Source organism: Macrosteles quadrilineatus, unplaced genomic scaffold (genome assembly GCF_028750875.1).
Source record: "Macrosteles quadrilineatus isolate MER2022 unplaced genomic scaffold, UCM_ALF_1.0 Scaffold_8__2_contigs__length_117827958, whole genome shotgun sequence".
Classification (NCBI taxonomy): Eukaryota; Metazoa; Arthropoda; class Insecta; order Hemiptera; family Cicadellidae; genus Macrosteles; species Macrosteles quadrilineatus.
The window spans coordinates 53,271,087-53,293,859 of record NW_026542601.1 but is presented as its reverse complement, the minus strand read 5'-3'; the positions used below and the strand labels follow the sequence as shown (position 1 = coordinate 53,293,859).

The 22,773-nt window shown below is 34.2% G+C and overlaps 1 protein-coding gene across 1 annotated transcript in view; it reads left to right on the top strand.

Moving 5' to 3' along the window:
- LOC128999368 (general transcriptional corepressor trfA) overlaps positions 1–22,773 on the top strand; it is a 180,179-nt gene that overhangs the window by 143,653 nt on the left and 13,753 nt on the right. The window contains exon 9 of the mRNA XM_054425838.1: positions 22,569–22,683. Within this exon, the coding sequence (XP_054281813.1) occupies positions 22,569–22,683 (115 nt within the window). The remainder of the gene's footprint in view (positions 1–22,568; positions 22,684–22,773) is intronic.

The following is a 22,773-nucleotide window of genomic DNA, read 5'->3' as shown; positions in this document are numbered from 1 at the left end:
GTGTAAGTACAAAGTAAATGGAGTGTGATGATGCATATCAAATGTTCCAAGTCTCAAAATTAGCGTCCCAAAAAATTATTTTATGTTTTTCAAAAATAACCATGCTTTTAAACTTAATACAGCGATTTCTCAATTACCCGTATATGGATTTGAGTAGATAATGTCATTTTCGTGTTCTACATTAAATTTTGAACAAGAATAATGGAGAATGACGGAGGATCAGTTGTAAAAACTCCATTGTAAATAGATTCAAAGATAAAAAATTAAGATATTTGATAAAAATTTTAAAAACAATGGTCTATTGCATTTTTACACCCTGTATACAAGAAAGTGTCGGAATATGGTAAAAACTGCGCCATTTTATAAGCTGTCCAACCATATGCTACACTATTGAGGTTTAGATATTTTTTTGTTTGTTTTAGTGGTTTTAATACCAGAAAACAGGGAACTTTTTTACTGTTTTTACTGTTCATACTGAAACAAAAATACAACTGTTGCTTAATACATGCCGACTTTCTATGTTTTAAATGTTAAAGACACCATGCTTTGTAGTCTTCAAACCAATAAAGCGTACATAAGCAGACATAAACCTCAATAGTGTAGCATATGGTTGGAAAGCTTATAGAATGGCGCAGTTTTTAACATATTCCGACACTTTCTTGTATACAGGGTGTGAAAAATGCAATAGACCATTGTTTTTAAAACTTTTATCAAATATCTTAATTTCTATCTTTGAATCTTTTTACAATGGAGTTTTTACAACTGATCCTCCGTCATTCTCCATTATTCTTGTTCAAAATTTAATGTAGAACACGAAAATGAGATTATCTGCTCAAATCCATATACAGGTAATTGAGAAATCGCTGTATTAAGTTTAAAAGCATGGTTATTTTTGAAAAACATAAAATAATTTTTTGAGGCGCTAATTTTGAGACTTGGAACATTTGATATGCATTATCACACTTCATTTACTTTGTACTTACATCAAAAAAAATTTGTCACACTGAGTACAAATCACCCTGTATAGTGAATAGCAGTATAAAAAATGGGTTAACTTTAAAACTTAGTTTTAAAGAATTTTGTTTACTCTAATGTTATTTACGTTACAACCGGGATTTAGTTCAGGAGTTGTTTTGATGTTTGTTTCGCGTTGGTCAAACGTTGCTTAACCTAAGCTCTTAACATCTGTAGTGGCCTCTTGCAAAGGTAACCCATTATCTGGTAGCTTTTAATTTAAGAAAATAAAGCGGATTAATGTTTTACTCTAAAATAAACGTTAGAAGCTGTTTTGTTGTTGTTAGTAAAAACGTTGAAGGATTACTTCTAAAAAGTTTAGCTAACGTCCATGGCTTGTTTTATTTTTGGGATTCTGTTTTTGAACATTTAAAGTTTGAATTATGAATAAAATTCACCAAACACTGAACCTTATTAAACCATAAACAACTAAACTACACTATTGAGGTTTATGTCTGCTTATGTACGCTTTATTGGTTTGAAGACTACAAAGCATGGTGTCTTTAACATTTAAAACATAGAAAGTCGGCATGTATTAAGCAAAAGTTGTATTTTTGTTTCAGTATGAACAGTAAAAACAGTAAAAAAGTTCCCTGTTTTCTGGTATTAAAACCACTAAAACAAACAAAAAAATATCTAAACCTCAATAGTGTAGCATATGGTTGGACAGCTTATAAAATGGCGCAGTTTTTACCATATTCCGACACTTTCTTGTATACAGGGTGTAAAAATGCAATAGACCATTGTTTTTAAAATTTTTATCAAATATCTTAATTTTTTATCTTTGAATCTATTTACAATGGAGTTTTTACAACTGATCCTCCGTCATTCTCCATTATTCTTGTTCAAAATTTAATGTAGAACACGAAAATGAGATTATCTGCTCAAATCCATATACAGGTAATTGAGAAATCGCTGTATTAAGTTTAAAAGCATGGTTATTTTTGAAAAACATAAAATAATTTTTTGAGGCGCTAATTTTGAGACTTGGAACATTTGATATGCATTATCACACTTCATTTACTTTGTACTTACATCAAAAAAAAATTTGTCACACTGAGTACAAATCACCCTGTATAGTGAATAGCAGTATAAAAAATGGGTTAACTTTAAAACTTAGTTTTAAAGAATTTTGTTTACTCTAATGTTATTTACGTTACAACCGGGATTTAGTTCAGGAGTTGTTTTGATGTTTGTTTCGCGTTGGTCAAACGTTGCTTAACCTAAGCTCTTAACATCTGTAGTGGCCTCTTGCAAAGGTAACCCATTATCTGGTAGCTTTTAATTTAAGAAAATAAAGCGGATTAATGTTTTACTCTAAAATAAACGTTAGAAGCTGTTTTGTTGTTGTTAGTAAAAACGTTGAAGGATTACTTCTAAAAAGTTTAGCTAACGTCCATGGCTTGTTTTATTTTTGGGATTCTGTTTTTGAACATTTAAAGTTTGAATTATGAATAAAATTCACCAAACACTGAACCTTATTAAACCATAAACAACTAAACTATTTATTCTTGTATTTTATATATTTTACCGTTATTTGCGCATGGCAAGGACTAACATATTGGTTATAGCTGTTTACAAGTCAATAGTACCACTAGAGCTGGTCCGTACAGATGGCATGTTTAACTTGGTATAGAAAAGTCTGATTATACACAACACAAATTGTCTAACTACACATTGAAAATAACCATTACATACATTAACAGGTTCAAAGTAAACTAAACACAAATAAAACAAATACACCCGACAAACCCCTTGAGCAAATGTGAAAACGCATTTCGTTGTTCAAATAGAGAAACTAATCCAAACCTTCACATCACATGTATTTGTAAAGTAATTTACTCCGACTGCAATATCCATGTTTGGTGTTTGCTCGCCAGAGAGCGCAAAACTGTTCAATACAGATACACTGTAATGCTAAAACAGTGTTATAGTTATAATGTTATAACAGCGTTGTGTTATAGTTATATGTTGTAATCTCTAACTGCTCAGTGCTCGCTCGCTCATGAACGACTATGCTCCATTAACACGTTCTGGCTCTAACTTGCCTTTTACGATGTGTAATCAAGTGAAATGGAATAAAACTCCATATAAATGGATTTTTTCCGTAGAGGTAAATTTAAGAGTAGAAATCCATTTGTATCATATAATTTGTAAGATGAACAACCCCTTCGTGTTCATTTCCCTCTACTTGTAAATCGAAACTTAAATAGTCTTAAACTTCTAGAGTGAGTTTTTTTTATAAACGTTAACAATATGATAGTGGAGTGATTTAATATTAAAAATTACTTTAAGAGTCGGCAGGACCACCAGCCATTTTTTATTTTCTCCACATGACGGTAATGTTATTTTTGAAGCATATTACGGCATTGTTTCAAAAGCTTTACAAAATAAGCGACCACATGATCTTTACTCATTGATTCACAGACGTGATAATAGCTAGAGTTCCGTTGCAGTACGTTGTGCAGTTGGGTAGGTGTTGCGAAAGGTCATGGTAGGGAAGAGTGCAATGTAGGATAGTGGGCGGACGTAGAGATACCATCGTGATCCGCCGGGAGTCGAGAGTCTGGAAGCGGCAGCGGAAACATCGACTCACGAACGGCTCCGGGGTAGAAATACGTTCGACGTTCAGCCATATATTTAACAAAGCCCCTTGTAGATTTATCTTTTATATGACTCAGCTAAAGACAGTGTTAAAATATACTTCCTGTTCGGTTCATGTAGCAGTTATTTTGTTGCCGTTGATTTTAATTTTAATTCTGATACGAGTGAAGGATGTAGTCGGGATGTCTTGTGTAGCGCAGAGATCAGGTAGAACAAAAGCCCATTACCCAGGACAGCTGGGCTCCGTTTTGAACTACCAAACAGCTACTGACTTTATCACGATTGAACCGACGGCATATTAATTACTAGGTAAGGACAAAGTAATAGATTAAACATTACATCATACACCGTGAAAAGAGAGGGAAACATTTAATCGACATTAGTGTCCTCAAACGTAACTGACATGAAATACGTTTAAACAATCTACAGATTTTAAAACGGGATAAAATATCTATACACACTATTAAAAGTTAATTATTTTCAAAAATGGCAAAGTCAATTTCATTGAAAAGTAAAGGGGTAATTAACATGCGACTGGTAAATAAACAGTCTCCTATTACATTTGAGTCAACGAAAGATCAATTAAACTATCAAATTCGTTATGAACTATTCTCAAATGCTCTGAACTCAATAGGCAATGATTACGGTGTCATTTTTGTCGCAAACCAATCAAAATTCAACCAGATATTCATCGTTGCATGTAACGAACCGACGCGGCTTATGCATTCAAGAGCATCAAATGTCAAATGTATCAAATGTTGAGCGCATTTACTTCATTTACGTCATAAACAATTTTCATCAAACGTTGCGGTTTTAAAATTATATTTGACTGAACTCCGCAGTTTAATTTTATTTCTGTATTCTGAGTTGGTCGACCACCGTGAAATGCATAGTGCTATATTGTTAAGTTAAATTATACAAAAAGGCACCGAATGCAGTCACAATATTTGTGAAATAAAATTACTCGATATAAGAAACTGATTGTAAAAAGACATTACAATTTGGAAGAAAAATATTGAATATCTTAAATTGTGATCATTTATATCAGGGTGTGTTCACTGAGCTCAACAAGTTCAGCACAGTACACATTTCCATGGATTTTAATACAAAAAATAGATTTTTTTATGTTTAGTTCCTTATAGACTTATTGGAATACTATTCTTCTTACTTATTATTAAAGTAATAAAGGAATGTATCAAAGTGTTTCAAATTATTCGGTAACTAAACATTTCAAGAACTAATTTATACTTGAAAATTAACGTTGGCTTCTAACAGTTTTTTTTTTTAACAAATGTTTCCTTTATTTCGCTTGGTATTTTAACTGATTGAAAACCGCTTTCCAGAAGGACGAGTCTATTTTCTCCTCCACTTGGTAACGTGGTGGTGGTCTATATACAGCGCCTAGAGCAGTTCGTCTATGTAACGGTTTCGCCAACCTACGCTAAATGTTGGACGTACTTTGCAGTTAGCCTGGAGGCTGAAGGCAGCTTTCTCTATACAACCATTAATCGATATTCTTAAAATTACGCTAGGAATGATAAACCCATCATGGTCTGATTCACATTTAAACTGATTAGTCAATAGCTCGGTCAGCATCGCGACGGATTTTAAAATCAGGCAGCCTTGTGTTCACGTCCTGGTGCTGGTGTCGCCATAAAAATGTATCAATGGAACTTTTGTAGCACAGACAATATAATACGTTTAATTTTTCCATTGTCTGTGCTTGTAGTGTACCGGCTTAACCCATTGCTTTAGTACGTCCCACGCACAGGCCCGATGCCTATGTTGGCAGAGAAATGCAAGGTAAACAGAGGCTACCTGAATATCTGAAAATAATAAAACTGAACTAAAACTAGATTGTAATCACAGCATTTAGTTCTACAACCAATAAAACAGAACATAGAGTAGTTATTTTGGGGGATTCAGAACTTGATACAGCTGTCATCATTGGACTTTTAATGAATGGTCCTAGCTAAACACGTAGCCGATCTTGGAGCAAATATAAACAAGGCATCGTTCTTCACTCACCATTCACTCAAACTCAGGTTGAAATACAAGGCATTGTGTCCCTGTCTCAATTTATTGGCAATGATACTTGCATCGGTAACATATTTTATGAATTGATAGACAACTGGATTCAGTGACTTCAATGATGTGACTTTGGTGCCATTGTTGGCTAACATCACAAATGAGAAACTTGTTAAATTCTCTTTTAACGTCCATGTCAGGCTAACATTTATCAAATCTTTCCACCATTCAGCTATGATTTGCAGATAGCAAAAATTGCTGTTGTGTTATTCAAATTTTCCTCACGCATTTCTCCATCACACGCTCTAGTTTCTACAATCATCATCTAATTCCCATAGCAATGTTTCAACGCCATCCCTCTATTCCCTCAGGATCTATTTCCATCTCCCCAACCTAACGGCGCATCCGAATTTCTCCGTTTCCTCCACGGTTGCGTTCCCACAAATGAACCGTGTCTTCTCCAAAATAGGTTAAGGTCTTGGAGCGTTGCAAATTCCAGGGACTTCAGGCGTTCACAGTCCCGCCACAGTTTCTGGTTAAATTGTTCGTGAAATAAGTTGGCCAATGACACACCTTGACGGTTCGTTGTGAGATATGATTGTAAATTGAAGGGTTTAAAATCTGTTGGACCTGGAAGCTAAATAATTGCAAGAACCTTGGAGAAGGTAAAAGTAAGAGAGTGCTCTTTGTTGGTGAACAAATTAATTTTGGCAGACTCCGGTTCTTCTCAATATTGAGTCCCGATATCACTGTTATGAGATGGTGACACTACTAATACGCTTTTAGCCCAAACATGAGTGAGAAATTAGTGAAATGCCTCGTGTCGTGTAGCTTTGTTACTTTACAGGATTTATATATTTCTTTACCCAGAACCGTTTATTCAACCAATGATCAAGTGAAATTGGATTCTACCACGAACCAAAAAAAGGCTTCTGACAACTGGATCGACCTAGCTACCGTGTATGACTCTAATGCGGGCGCTATACCAACTACTAGAGACCGAGACCATTAAATCTTAAAAGATATTTAGGCACTTGATATATTGATAGGCAGCCAACCTTGAGAGAATCACATCCCATTCCAACCACAATCCCCAAGAATCGCTCGACCATAACTATAAACGTCGAGATAATCATTAATAACCCCGAAAACCATTAGATTACAGCATGTCTAAAATTAGAAAGCTACGTCGCCAGTTAACACTGATGCAACGGCTTAAGACGGCCACAGGCAATACTTTCTGCGATTTAGACATTCGACCAGACAAGTTCTGTGAACAGCTGATTGCTTGCGGCAGTCGCCCGGAAACGGAAATGGAGGCGTGAAACGTCTCTTCTTCCTTCTGCGTGACCGTTGTCATCATTAAAGCTCTCGGCTCTAGAAACTTAACTCGGAGAAATGCTCTTTGGTGAAGAGGAAATCGAAAATACTGTAATTTTAATGGTATTCATAATTTGTATAGATAGTGAGGATGGGAACTGTGAATTTGTATGTTAGATTCAAACTAATAAATGTTGTTACAATAGCTTAGCTAAACATGTTTTTAAGGCAAGATTATATTATTTCATGCCGTAATAGAGTGCGTATTTTATCGCAAACATGGGTGTTGAATAAATTAGATGACAGCTGACAACTGTGTTAGCAGCCTTCTGATGGGCCAGACGAGCACTATATGTCCGGTCACAAGGGAGGCTATTCCTCGCCCCCTTTGGACTCTGAAAGTATAAATTTAAACATACATTTTGTTATAAAAACGTAATGGAGGTTTTTGGATAGAGTTCTAAGCCTTAAAATAGCTTTAAAAGTCACTAAGCTGCTTTAAAACATACCGATGATAGGGGAAGGACCATACATTTTCCGGTAAGGACCCCGGAACCCCCCTGGTGTAGAACACCCTGGTAGACCCCCCCCCCCCACCCCCTTGACAAGGTCCTAGAATATCCACTTATTTGTATTCATTTGCCTAATGAGATCAAATACAGTTCTTGGAAAATTATAAAACACAAAACCAACCAAATAAAAATACACCTGCCAAAAGTATTTTCCAGAGGGAAATTTCATTTTCTTAAACATGACATTACGCTGCCGCGCTAAAATATGTTGGTACAACTTCCAACTAAGTTTGCCAACTGCACCACCTCATTTGCCCTGCACGGGGTGGTTTTATTTATTTAAACTTTCCCACTCTGATTCGGTTGTATTTGTTCGAAATGCGAGGTCTTTCGTCTCAGGGCTTGTTGGTATTCTGCTTAAATCAGATTCAGAGACTTTTAAGTTAAAAGTTTGTTTTGAACCTGTCTGTATAAAGTTTCATTCAGAAAGAAATGTAGGAATGAAACAATATGTCTACTCTAATAAATTCACATGTTACGAGTATTTTAGGTTTTTAGGTTTTTAGGTTTTTACTAATAGTTGTGATTTCAAGCGAATAATGTTTATTACTTTTCCTTCCAACCATGGTCCAAGACCCGAGACCACTATAATTTTTCGTTTATTATAATTCGCGTAAAGATTATATGATTTTGATTAAATTAGGATCAAACGTAAAACCAAACAACTATAATAATAATATATTTATTACCGACAAACATTGTTTAAAAACATTTGGATGAGTCCATAAACCAACGAGACCCAATCATGAGATGAAGGGATTTTCCACCAAACTACAGTTTTATCTAATAGACTAGCTGTGTGCCCGTTCTACGCACGGGGATCTTATTGTAGTCAGTCGAAACCTTTTTATATTAAGAACAGCAGTTGGTTTGCATATTTTCAGATATACTGGCAAAACTATTATATATAAACCTTCGCAAATACAGTATCTGACAGTTTCAAGCCAAAACAAATGCTTCGCAATTAAATGTCACCCGGATCGTGTTGGTCCATATGTTAAATCCAATAATTAAACTAAAAAATTCTTTGTAGATCTATGAGGCATAGCCCTAATGTAGGCCTATAATTGAAAGTTACTTTCCACAGTGGTTAAAAGTATTTAAGGTAGGCCTACTGCCTCAACCTCACAATTTAACACTTTATTCGGGTTGACATTTTCATTATCAAGATGTTCTTGTCCTTTCCGTGAAACACTGAGAAATAAGGACATTAATGCGTTACCAACAGTCATACACACAAAAATACAGAACTTAAATAGGGAATTTGCTTCGCTTTAAGCATAACAAAGTACATATAAAATTAGTATTTGAAATCTTTGTTAATATCAACAAATTTGATCATAACAATTTATATTTGTTTGGACCGAAGATGACCCGAAATGCTGTCGAAATGACGGCTTACTATATGAAATGAAATACTATAGACGATTTAACTATTGACTATAGTCAATGGTAGGATGGAAAAGCGAGTTTAGCATCATCCGTAAACCTCTGTTACAATCACCCACTGCAGTTGTGATCTTTTACTTTACACTTTACACAACCACCATTGAAGCGCCGTCAATGAGTGGAAACATTGTTTCTAAGCTATTGGCGAAGATCATTAAAAAATTTAAATTTCACATCCGCTTACCCTGATTCAAGGTCTTCTTTCTGGTTATGAAAACTCAAGAAAAATTATATACACAAAGAATCTCTGGTTCCTGACCTGGATGATGCCTAGTTATTTCATTTCATTTGCAGTTACACTATATTATTGCACTTGCGATTAATTAAATCCGTTATGTAAGAAAAACGTTTTTAATTTCACTTGGTTGGGATTTGCTTTCAAAACGTGATTGAAAATGGTTGCTGTATTTGTAAACAACATTTGTAAACATATCAGTGACAGCTAGAAAAAATAATCTTGATCCAAACAGCTGTTCGTTATTTCATAGATGATTATGTGATAAAAATTGGACAAAACTTGACAAAAATCGCACAAAACTGCATTTTTGAACTCCGTAATTTTATTTACAAAGTAGTGAAGCCATATTTTAATGGCTAAAGACACTCTCGCCAATCCAGAGAATACATTAAAATGACTTGGATCTTGATAGGTAATCTTGCTTTCCTGGAGAAGATAGCGTAAAATGTCATCTTGAGTGTTACAGACAGACAGAAAGACATACATACATACAGACAGACAGACAGACAGACAGACAGACAGACAGACAGACAGAAATAGAGATAAGAGTCGTTTCTGCTTCTTTAATGTATAAAACGTAAAAATAACCTAAAAATATATAACTCTGAGCAATGTACAGACAAAACTCTTATTTTATTTATATAGATTATAGATTGTTATGGATTTTACCATAGATTACATGCCGGGTGTGACCGTGCCACATGCGACACATTGTTAGAAGATGATTTTTTTATGTCGTATAAGCCGAAGTTAATATGTTCCTGACTAAGACAAGTATTTAAGCGACTTATGTGATAATTGAGGCCTTAATTTGCTTGATCTGTACTACTAGTTCATTGACAAAACCAATGTGCGCTTCGGTAGTATCTTTGACTATGGATGGAGATAGACATTTAATTCCATGTTAAGTTCTATATGGACGTAGTTAAATGGAGCCTCCAGCAGAGTGCGCTTATGTAACTGCAAATAAGCCTACTGAAACGACAACGTATGATTAACTGTGGCATCTTTTATGTCATATTAATTGTCACAGTGACAAAAACTTGGGGAGGAATAGCATTCTATACCTAACCACTAACCAGCATTATATAAACAGGATAATATGGTTGGCTTATTTAACTATGTTCTTTTTCAATTAATTATTTTAATTGTTTTGGGCTGGTTTGCATGTAGATGAAACGTCTACATTGAAATTTTAGTCAACAGTACAGTAGAACCCCTCATATCCGGCCTTGGTTTTACCGGTCCTCTGTTTATCCGGCCCCTTCCAGGAAGCCAATATCAAAATTTTTTTCTCACAGCTTACAGACGTTTAGATGCAAGCACTAGTCTTTGTGACTGATGAAGTCATAAAATAAATTGTTCTCATTATTTATCTGTTTGTTTATACATTTTTTTGCTGAGTCACTATACTCAGTTGAGCTAGGAGGCCTAACCTCTTATCAGTTGGTTGATTATTTCCAAAGTGGGGTTAGTACAGTACAGTACGAGTACATTAATTTTTGTATTTCATAAAATGGTTAAGAATGTTGAGTAGAAATGCATGTACCATTTAAGTCCTAATGATCTTTAAGTACAATTTATTGTCATTTTTACCTCCATTTAATAGGTTTTGTTACCTGGAATCGTAATATTTGTACATTCATTACTTAATGACTTTAACCTACAAATATTTTTTTTCTTTTTACAAACATGTTTATTTTTCTAAAAATTATCCCAGAACAGAATTAAATGATACTTTTGAATGCATAGGTATATTGATTACCTATTATTATTAGGTATGAATTGTCATTTTCATTGTAGGTTGGTTTATCCGGCCAAATAGTTATCCGGTCAGGGACTTGGTCCCGTGGTGGCCGGATATGAGGGGTTCTACTGTAATATCGTCCGTTTGTCAGAGCCCTATATTGACATGAAAGTTGCATCCCTGACCTCCCAGTCTAAATGTTTGGGTCGCATGCGGCACGGTCGCAACCTTTTAAATCAAAGCTACTGGCTACTATGCTATTGTTACTAGACCTATAAGGATTAGGATTTACCTATAGCTACTCAGCTACACATCTATAATGTGAAATCATCTATCAAACTGTCCTAAACCACAACTTAAAGAGTTTCTCGATCTAATTAACTGTTGAAACCCCTTAACATTGTGGCCCGATCAATTTGACGATAGTATCATAACTATCACAGCGTCAAACCAACAATTCAGCAGTAAGGTATCTATGTCAGTGAGAGTGGCAGTGTTAACCTTACATGGGTATTGTTAGAGTTGATTGTCCCAGATATTGTTGCGAAACACGTTCTTTCTCGATCACGGTTAGTAACCGTTACAACCTGCGGTTTCACGTTACAACGCACATTCGCACAATGTTTACTGTTATAGGTACTCTGTTACTTCAACGTGTTGGGGTATCGGTGTCTCTGTTTTGTTTGTGAAAAGAAAACCCCCTGAGAATAAGATAAGCTGGACACAAACAAAATACTGTAAAATTATCTAGATAGCAGGTAGACTTTTACAATAACTACATACCAATGAACATCAACAAAAATAATCAAAGCAATCAAGAATAATAATAAGAAACTTTGAAAGCGAATTCATAGTCATAACGGTCTATAATTTTCTTGAAAGGCTTAATGATCGGACATTATAAAACTATTATGAAATATAAATAATTACATAACATGAAATAGAGAAAAGAACAATATCAGCCGTAAGTCTCATGCTTTTTGGGGGTTTCTATGGTTCAAAAAGTGATTGTAGTAATAAACTAAGATTCATTCTACACTAGACAATCCAAACAAAACTATAAACTGTTTTTCTTTAAGCGTAGGTAACAAAGATAAAACCATCAGAGTTTTAAAAATTAGTTTTAGGGTAACTGGTAAATTTAGGAAAATGTTAAAGAATCCGAAAAAATAATTCCCCTGTTTCTCTAGAATATAGCAAAGTGCAACTTACCATTTATATAACCACTGCGACTTATCCGATACACAAAGGTAAACGATTTGTAAACAATATTCACAAAATTGGCCATCGTTTCTAGGAAAATTCACAATATGCGACGGTTTCTGAGAAAGCGGTAAATCATTATTATCTCATGTTCGCCGGACAAGTAAAAACAATTTCTTGTCCTCTACTTTCTAGCGTATTGTAGAAAGTAGAAGCGGGTCGTAAACGAATCAGACTGTAGCGTATCACTGGCAGATTGTGAGATATGGAACCATGAATTATTAATCCGCATCAATTTAGTTCCAGCAGTTAGTTTCTCGAATGATAAACTGCTAAGCAGTAGGATATTGTTAATTAGTGTTGCTACCCGAATCTAATTGTTAATATCGCCGGTTTTGGAACCTGTACCTGTACCAAAAACAGCGAGTAATGCGGCGCCAATTAACGAGTCTATTGACGGCACGATCTGACGACGATGGGTTAACTCTTTACAAGCGGCTTTAATGCAATGCTTTACAAGTTTTGGCTGTTACGCGCAAGTCTGAAGTTCACCGTTTGTGGCAGAATTTGATGGAAAGACCGCCTAAAGGAGAACGGCTCGGGTGGAAGTTCAAAATAATCATCAAAGAATCAAAATAAGTAAATACACATAAAGCTAATAAGGATCAAGAATTTTTGAGGAAATTACTGTACAAGCATGGTACCTATCAACCATAGTATACTTGAATAACAAGTATCGAGGAGAAACTTAGCGAAAAGACATCAGTTTTCATACATCCTCTCCTAAGGGCACGAACCTCATTTAGGGCTTTATTTATTGATATATGTGACTGGTATGAATTTATGGGATAGTTAATCGAACGCATGTCACCGCCTATTTGTAAACTATTGAGTGTCCTCTGGAAATATAACCAAAGGGTAAAAAGCACCAATAGTAACACTGCCCTTTTGTTGTCTTTGGAAAGAGCGTAACGTAAAGTTGTGCAGGAAAGTTTCTTTTTAGGAAAGTAATTAGAGTGTGAGGCGCCAAGGGGCCCTTTAAAGTAAGAAGAGTAACATGGGAAACAAACATTGTTATGAAACTCCAGCTGTTGTCAGAAATTAAAAGTGAGAAGAAGAACATATGTTAATTGTAAACAGTCAATGTGTAAAAAGCAAACAGAGACACCTTTTTACACAAAGATGTGGTGTACAGAGATATCCATCTTGAAAAATAAATAATTTTATTCGTAGTTTGTTCAATTATATTACAATAAGTTTGTTTTTAGCCTTTTAGGGACATACGTCCTTACATGCCACTACACTTGTAGTAACAATCATTACACATCAAAAACAGACAGCTGTAAAAAACGTTGTGATTAGCCTACTTGCACTATCCAAAACTGATAATGTTAAAGATCTCAAATCGACGTCAATCCTAGACGAATAATGGCTTACATAAACAAACCATTATCGTAAGAACTATTTGGACCTTGATTGACTATTTGACTAGACTTTGAACCCTCAAAAGTTATTATATAGCCTATGTTGAGGTTTCATACAAGATTCTGAAATACATTTCAATCTAATGCCGGAGCTCACCAAATAAGGTCGTCGGTTGTTCATGAGAAAATTTGTAAGCTTTTAGATTGTTTGAAACTGGACCATCCATAATTAATGTGTTTTAATGAATAACTAGGTGACCCCTTTGAAATCTATGGTTACTGTTGAGGTTTCAAGCAATATAATTTACCTGTCAATCTATGACAAATGACTCAATATTTGGAACAATTTGGCTTGTTCGTAGGTAAGCAGCGCGCCTTAGGTACGTCCGAACTTGATAATAAGTAACTCAAATGAAAGCTGGTATTTCACTGAAGGTTCTTGGATCAAACCATATTTATGAGTAATACTGTTCCTGGTTAAAACTATCAATACCTCAATCAAATGCATTTTATTTCTTTGAGTATTTTAATTTGTCTTAAAATACTCAAAGAAATAAAATGCATTTGAGTGAGGACATATAAAATTACTAAAATTAAAATTGAGTTACTTATCACTGATTGCAGATAAGTCCTAAAAATAGTTATAACTATTGTTGATTCGTGATGCAGCAGCGTGTTTCAAGTACGTCCGATCTTGAAAGCTGGTATTTCAATTAAGGTTCTTAGACCAAAACATATAGGATATATGCATTTAGAACTGGTGAAATACAACTTTAATTGAAGTAAGAAGTCGAAAAAATCAAATTTGTTTTTTGATTGAGTAATACTCTAGAGCTAATCCTATGTTAATAGGAAAGCCACATAAAAATATAATCTGATTTCCTTTTACACTCTCATTGTATTTATTCTCACCCGAAGGATGCAATATCCTAAACCTTGGTGTTCATCGTTATCTTAAAGCAATCATATTGACTGTCATTAATGATGACTTAGCCAATACAAATTGTACAATATTTTGTTAATTCTGGCTTAATAAATGATTTGTATTTGATTGAATTTTTATTAGGGTTTTACGTAAGTTGACGACCTTTTCGATCTGTTAAAATTATACTAGTTAATTTTTCTTGTTGATTTTGTATTAGAGAATTTTGTTGGTTACCTATAAGTATTTTTTTATAGAATCATTTCCATTTTTAGGGGAGGGGGTTTAAATACAATTTTTGGAAGCACAAAATCTACAGCTGAACTTGATTACTGTACTGTGATGCAGATGAGTTAGGTAACTTGTCTGTACTTACGCAACCGGCTAGTGAAATAACTCGAATACCAGCTAATGTATTAAATTACTATACGGTTAATAAGTAATAGTCTTCGAACAATTATTTTAATTGGTCGAATTATGGACACGAACTTAAATGTTTCAACGTGAACATACATACGATGTAAGTAATAATGGTACTGCTTAGTATGTAATATGCTCCTACTGAAAAATTTGAATTTATTTTGTCTGACATAACTGTTTTCGAAATTGCACCGAACACTTTTTTATATGGCCTCCTGGAAAAACTAGTATTCATAAAATAAATGTAACATGGTAAACAATTGGAATTCAATCATGTTGTACTCCGTCACATGCCTTCATAAGCTCCTTGTTAAAAATAGGTTGTACTAAAGATAATTTGTAGTCTGTTTGACACTTGCCCTTGCCTAATTAATTTTATTGAGGCCGTTTATTGGCTTTAAATAAGGTTATTAACAATGTGGTTTAATAAGCGAGACGAAGTTTCTCAGTATTACTTACAAAATTATTAATAGTGAGTAATACCGATTTATTAGAAGAATGTATAGGGTTACTTATGAGCTGCAATAATTCTTATTTCCTTGTAGTATTTTCGACTCAGCAAAAATGGGTATAAATTATTTAAACAGTTTATAATGATAAATAGATTTTACCTCGTTGTTTTGGCTTCGGACACTATTCTGGAAAACAACTACACGACTGATAACAGGAACAGGTAATCAGTAAAACAATCGCATAAAATTAACCAAACACCGCACGGGATATTAGATGAATCGTTACAACATTACAATACACTAATAGCCTACACACGGATGTCTACACAAGTACAGAAAACATACTATAGTAATACCAGAAACAAAAGAACCCTGGGCCGTTTCGAGCCGCGCAGGTTGTTTTGTTCGTGGTATGTCTTTTAGCGAATTTCCCATATAGGGAATAAGCTATTACCGTAGTACTCATGGTAAGACCTGGACCCGAGACCGATTTCATTTTTCATTTTGAGGTCCCTAGAGGCCAAAAACACCATCCGTTCAAATTCATATATATATATATATATATATATATATATATATATATATGTGTGTGTGTGTCCGTTAGCGCGATAATTCGAGCAAAAATGATCCGATTTTGATGAAATTTGGTACAAACGTGTAAACCTACGTTTATTCGAACGAGTTCGCGATCCAGCATAATCGGACCATGGGAACGGGGGTTTATGGGGGGTTTTATGGGGTACAAATGTGTTTTTCCCATTTTTGAACCTAAAAACAAAACATTTTGCGATTTCTTTCCAAACCGTTTTGTAGAGCTTAAAAAAAGAAATAATTTAGTATATTGAAGCGCTGTTGTATGCCTAACGGTCACGGAGAAAATTCAAAAATAGTGTAATTAAAAATTCCCATGTTATTCTTATGGAGAAAATGAAAATTGTTGTAGTTTACTTGTTTATGGGTATATATTGATAAAATTTGGCAAATTTATTTATTTCATCCTATACTATTGACGTACGGTCAAAAAACACTTTTTACCTTCCCCGTAGCAGCAAACCTAAGCACTCGTTAAATCTAATGTTATTTAAATAGGGAATAATATGTCTTATTTATGGAAATATTTTAGTAAAAATGTAATCAGACGAGTTGAAATTCGCTTAGTCTGCAGGTTTGCTGCGGCGGGGGTATTTTTTTTATATATAGTTTTCTGTGACACAAGACAATCAGCTGATTGTTGAGATAGACACAACAATCAGCTGACTGGGTAAACCTCTGCAAGTGGGTTCCACTGTCACAAAAACGCAATGTGAGGATATAAGTTCGCAACCAATAAAATATAGTTGGCATGATTTTATTTGTTTAATACTGTCCGTTGTTTTTAATTTTTAATCTTCATGCAAAGGCCGATGGGAATGAAGCTAATCTTTTATAAGTCATAATAATTGTCTGAAATCAAGATAATTTGGTCCAAATCCAACTCCTACAAAATTAAATGTGTATTCTGGTTGTATACAAATAAAAAAAGTATTAAAAGCAAACATAAAAAAGTAAAAGCACAGGAACAAATATTCACATCCTCGTGGGTAAAAATTAACATACACCAATAAAACATGTCCCAACATGCTGCAATTTTAAGTGAATTATGGAAAATATTCTTACACAGAGCCTTAATCAGCTGTAAGGGGTTGTGTATTACGATAAGGGCAGTTATTCATCAAGTGTAGCATGCACATGGCCATTAGCGACCGAGCTCAGTTTGCCTACCGCAACCATGGAGTACGAAGCTAGGTTATAGCGTCAGTGTACTACTAGAGCATAGAGTATGTATCGATATAAAAAATGGAGTTGGAGGCTTGAAAAATCCCACGATGAATCGGATAATTTTATAAAGGTTAGTGTGACAAATTTGTGATTGAGAGCTATGAGTAAACCGTATTATAATAAATTTATTATCTTAAAAATCGTTTAAAATTAAATTATTATAGTAAACCTTTTAGTTTGAACCCCTCAAGGCACATTTCCTTAACATTTTGTTCTATAAAGGCATATTTGACTACAGTAAATTGGCCTATTAGAGAACTTATTTTGAGAATTGAGGAAATAAATATTATAGCTTCAAACTAGATGGCATAAACTTATAACCACATTATAACGTGCGCTTCAGACTAAGTTTGACAGGTAAATTCGCAAAATATTACTGTACAATTCACTTGTAAAAACAAGAATGAAAGCCAAATTTTATTTGCACTAATTTACATTAAATATACCAGAACCCTTTTTACGCGAAGTATTGCTGTAACAGAAATTAATTTCACTTTTATGACTTTGGTAGGATTTAGCTCAGCTCCTTCTAAAAAATAAAAATACCACCGCCGCAGCAAGCCTGCAGCACAGAAAACATACTACTTCCTGCAGCCACCAGGAATTTCCATTTGCCTGATTTGAATGTCAATTAGGCTACCCTAAAACTATTAAAATAACTTTAAGTTTCACGAGTACCTTACGTTTGCTGCTACCTTGAATAAAGTGTGTTTTTTTAGTAAATTATAGCTTAGTATAAGCATTGACTATATATACCTACATAGTCAATGGTATAAGATAAATCAATTTTTTTAGAAACAAATTTACACCTACTTATTCTCCATAAGGATAACATGGGAATTTTAAGTTAAGAATATTTTTAATTTTCTCTGTACAAAACACTTTAATAAACTAAATCATTTGTGTTTCCCCATTTTTTCAAACTATTTTAGAGAGAAACTGGGAAATTTCATGTTTTGAGGGCCAAAAATGAGAAAACCCAATTATTACTCCATAAATTTCCCCATAAAACCTCGTTCCCATGGTCCGACCAACCTCGTCCGAATTAACGTAGGTTTGCACCAAATTTCTTTAAAATTGGATCACCTTTGCACGAGTTACTGTGCTAACAGACATACACTCATATTAAATAGGTATATATTGTATACGTATATATATATATATATATAAATAAAATGTAATATATTTGTATATAATACATTATAAATAAAAAACACGGATTGTATTTTATGGCCTCAGGGGACATGAAATCAAAAAAGTAAATCGATCCTGGGTCCATGTTTTACCACCAGACTTACCAACTGTAATAGTTTATTCCCGTTGCTTGCACTAAATGCGTCGGGGCGCTCTACCATGGACCTCTAGGTCCCGACCTATAGGTGGAACCCAGGTGGAGTGACGCTTAAACAAGCAGCCGGAATCCCTGGTTAGGATTGAGGGGCAACCCTCCTTCCGAAGGGTCTGCTTCGGCAGCCGGCGAGCCTGATGACCTTAAGTCATCCGCCCATGATGTGCTAAAGGTTGATGCGTAAGCTTCGGCCTACATCATGGGGCCCGGGTATGTCCTAAAGGATAGGTACCGGGTATGCAGTCAGGGGGCTTCGGCTCTCATGACAAATAATAAATAAATAAATAAATATATGGGAAATTCGGTACTTTCCTGTTAAAGGGAACATTCATTATTATCAATGGTTTTTTTTTCTTGGTATATCGATATTAACAAATTGAAACATATCAGCTGACAACTACGATAAATATTGTTCAGTATCAACAAACAATAATAAAATGAAACTGTAAAAAAAATAACCTAACATAACTAACCAAACTTGCTGTAACATTTAAAAATTCCGTGTTTAACTTGCCTTTTCTGTTATCAAATGGTTAGCTTAGAACAGTTTCATTTCTTAATCCATAAAAAAGACTGTTTTAGCCTAAACAAGATCAGTTAGTTAGTTGTTGTCAATTTGTAATAGATCGGAAAACAAAAATATCGATATATCGAAAAAATCATCGAAAATAATGAATGTTCCCTTTAACAGGAAAGTACCGGAAATTCACTAAAAGAAGAGCTCACTGTTATGTTTTGACATTAAATCATACGTTTTCCATTCAAAACAAGTCCTGGGGCCCATTTCATAATAAACTACAAGTTACAAGTTACAACTTGTAACTTGTTATTTCCATTAGATTTGCATTGGGCAATCAGCTGATTTACTAATAATATTAGTTTGTACTTTATTATGAAATGGGCCCCTGGTGGCAGAACATGGGTCCAAGCATTAGGTCCTACTTTTTTCAGTTTCAACGGTTTTTTTTGGACACACGATTTATTACATTGTTAATAAATTCAGGCATATATCCTCGGCTCAAAAATCCACCTGGATTTTGTTCAAACAAAAACGTACAGTGCCGATATCAGCACCAGCATATTGGCACAGAAATACAGTTAATATCATTCCCATAGGGTTTCAGTTGTACTGTACTAGAATCAGGACTAACAAAAATGTATCATTATACAGTAGTTTAAAAATAATCTTTGCGTTAGTTAGTCTATCATTAAACATACCCCCACCCCAGTAAAACAACAATAAGAATTTTTCAACAGTTTACATGACTTTTTAATAATAAATTCCCTACCATATGGCAGCATGCGCATGTGTCAAATAATCGATTCTAATGGCTGTGGAGTGTGGGCTGTGACGTTTTCGCTCTGCCTGTGCCTGCCTGCACCAAATTTGTTTTGATGTGTTGTGTGTTGTGGTTTGTGGAATTTGGGAAACTGTCAAATTATGTGTTTGTTATGAGTATTTACTGCGTTTTCTAACTAAATCATGCTGTACTAACTTAAATTAATGCCACAAACGAAATTAATATAACTGTCATTGCTATTGTGGGACCAGTGCTTCTCAAAGTTAAGGATTTTCAGTGGATATTCGTCTGAATTTAGTTTTAGAGGTTATGTTCATTCCGCTGAAGCTGCTTTATTTGAACTCAGTTTTAAATTGGACTGAGCCGTGTTGTTCTGTACTATAAATTGTGGATATGAAGTATTAATATTTTAGGAAAGACAATTATCAGAAACAGACTTCTACTTAGTGATAAACAGTAAATATTTAAGCAGGCCTTCATATGCTGTCCATCGATCTACTGAGTTCCTTTAACTTACTTCCCAGTGCTTTTCATGATGTTTGAAAATATCTTGGCAAATTTTAAAAGTAGGTCAAAGTCTAAAGTTTCAGACTCATCAGTTGCATCCAAAATATCAGAATCTTTTTCCAATATTCGATGTAATATTATGGACAAAACCAATAGTTTGTCATCCTACTTCCTGCATCAACAGAATCAAGAACCCCAAAAGACTTCTTTTTTAACTCCTAACCTTATGAATCATAACAAAATTAACAAAGCTGAAAGCTCTTCAAGATACACAAATAGATCAGAATACATTCAGTTCAATCCAATTGCTGATTATGACGAAGAGGAGAATATTGTGGATAGATTTACACGTGTTATTACTATAGATGAAGATAGGCATAGTCTCAACCGTCAGTTTTCATTTAAAGTAAGTTTTCTCTACATTAAAATAGTAAGATCAAATATCTCTGTCTGCCAATAGCTTTGTACATAGCAGCTTTCTTTTGACTACATACGTACCTCTGCTTGGCTGCACTTTACTTTACGTCCTACACTCATTCGAATGAAATTATCGATTATTTGGTTAGTTAGGTTAGGTTAAACTTACCTAACTAACCAAACGATATTACTTAATCAAATAATCGATAAGTTATATCGATCGATATTTTCATTCGAATGAGTGTAGGATGTAAAGTAAAGTGCAGCCGATACTTTTATAAATGTATTAGGCCTAGTAATTTAGCTGAATAAATCTTAGTGCAGAGCACAGATCAACATTTGAGGAGGTCAGTGGTGTGTTTCAATACTGTAGTCAGTTCTATTGTACAACTTAAGCCTCTGCAAAAAGTGTATAGGCCTAGTCTAAATACAACCGGGGGCCTATTTCATAATAATCTACAAACTAATATTATTAGTAAATCAGCTGATTGTCCAATGTGAATCTAATGGAAATTACAAGTTACAACTTGTAGTTTATTATGAAACAGGCTCCAGGTTACAACATTTAAGTACCGGTAGTTCAGTTTAAAGCGAAGTTTAAATATATTTTATTTGTAAGTTTTTGTAGTGAATTTCCCTATAGGAAAGTAGCTATTACCATAGGTGGCACTGTAAGACCCAGCCAGAACCAATTTACTTTTTCATTTTGATGTCCTAAAGGCCAATAAACACACAATTCGTTCAATTTTTGTAGGCCTTAGTATGTATATGTTATATATGTAGGCTATCATAGGCCTCTACCTATAGATTTAAATATATATAACTTGCGTCTGTGAATAACAATAACTTAACTTGAGTAGGCCTATAATGTTAGTCCGATTTTTATGAAATAAGTTTTTTTTATTGGTTATGAAGAAAACTAAACAAATTGTAAACTTAAAATCCCCATCATGTTTTTATCGAGAATAAATAGGCTAGCTAAACTTTTGTAGTTTTCTTGTTTATAAATATATTTAAATGAAATTTGGTAGATTTATTTATTTTATAGCCTATACTAAGCTATTAATATTTTACCAAACAAACCCTTTATTACCCTGTCCCTGTATCAGCAAACCTAGGTAGCCTACTAGTTTACCTAATGTTACCGTATTCAAATAGATTTGATTGAAAATCCAATCAGGTAAAAGAGTTGTTATCCTAACTAATTTAGTTCATAATTTCATCTGTCCTCAAGGGTTAATGTGACCCATGAAAACAAGTTTCTAAATAATCACTACTATGAAATTTTAATGAAGACATTGTGTTGGGTGTGTTCAATTGGTCCTATTAAGTTTAGATCAAATGACATATTTTTACATTCCGGTTTACAGCTTATTTGTATTGAATTTTTATTAGCTAGGAATACAGAATGTATTTGGTTTAGAGAAGAATCTTAGCAAGTGTACCTAAGCAACACTTTAAAAATTGCTAAGTTATAGGTAGGCCTATAATCAAATATTTCTTAAACATTTTCCATACCTATTTGGGGTATTCTTTTCTTGACTGAAAGCATTTTCATTCATGCTGCAATGCACTGGTTATATTTACAGAATTTTACTTCTAGATATTTAAACTTCTTCCCTTGATACCTACTGTTAGCGTAACAGAGAGCATTCAGCGTGACTTACCAAACCTTTATGGAGGGAATATTAAACTTTTAAGCTACAGTGAGATTAAAATTAATCACATAATGTTACTTTAATTTTGAAAGATTGTGACTGAAAAAATGTGTTTTTTTGTTACAGAGGCGAAATGACAGGGAAGAGATACGTCGACGACTGGCTACGGGAGACGCTGATGAGTTCTACGGTGGAGACAGACCAGGAAGAAAGCCAAGTCTGCAGGCTCGCTTACAAAGTGGTCAGTAAAAAAAATAATTTAAGATATTACTGAATAGGCCTACATTAATCTTAAACCTTGCCACTTGCCAGCACAGATCTGTTTTTTTTT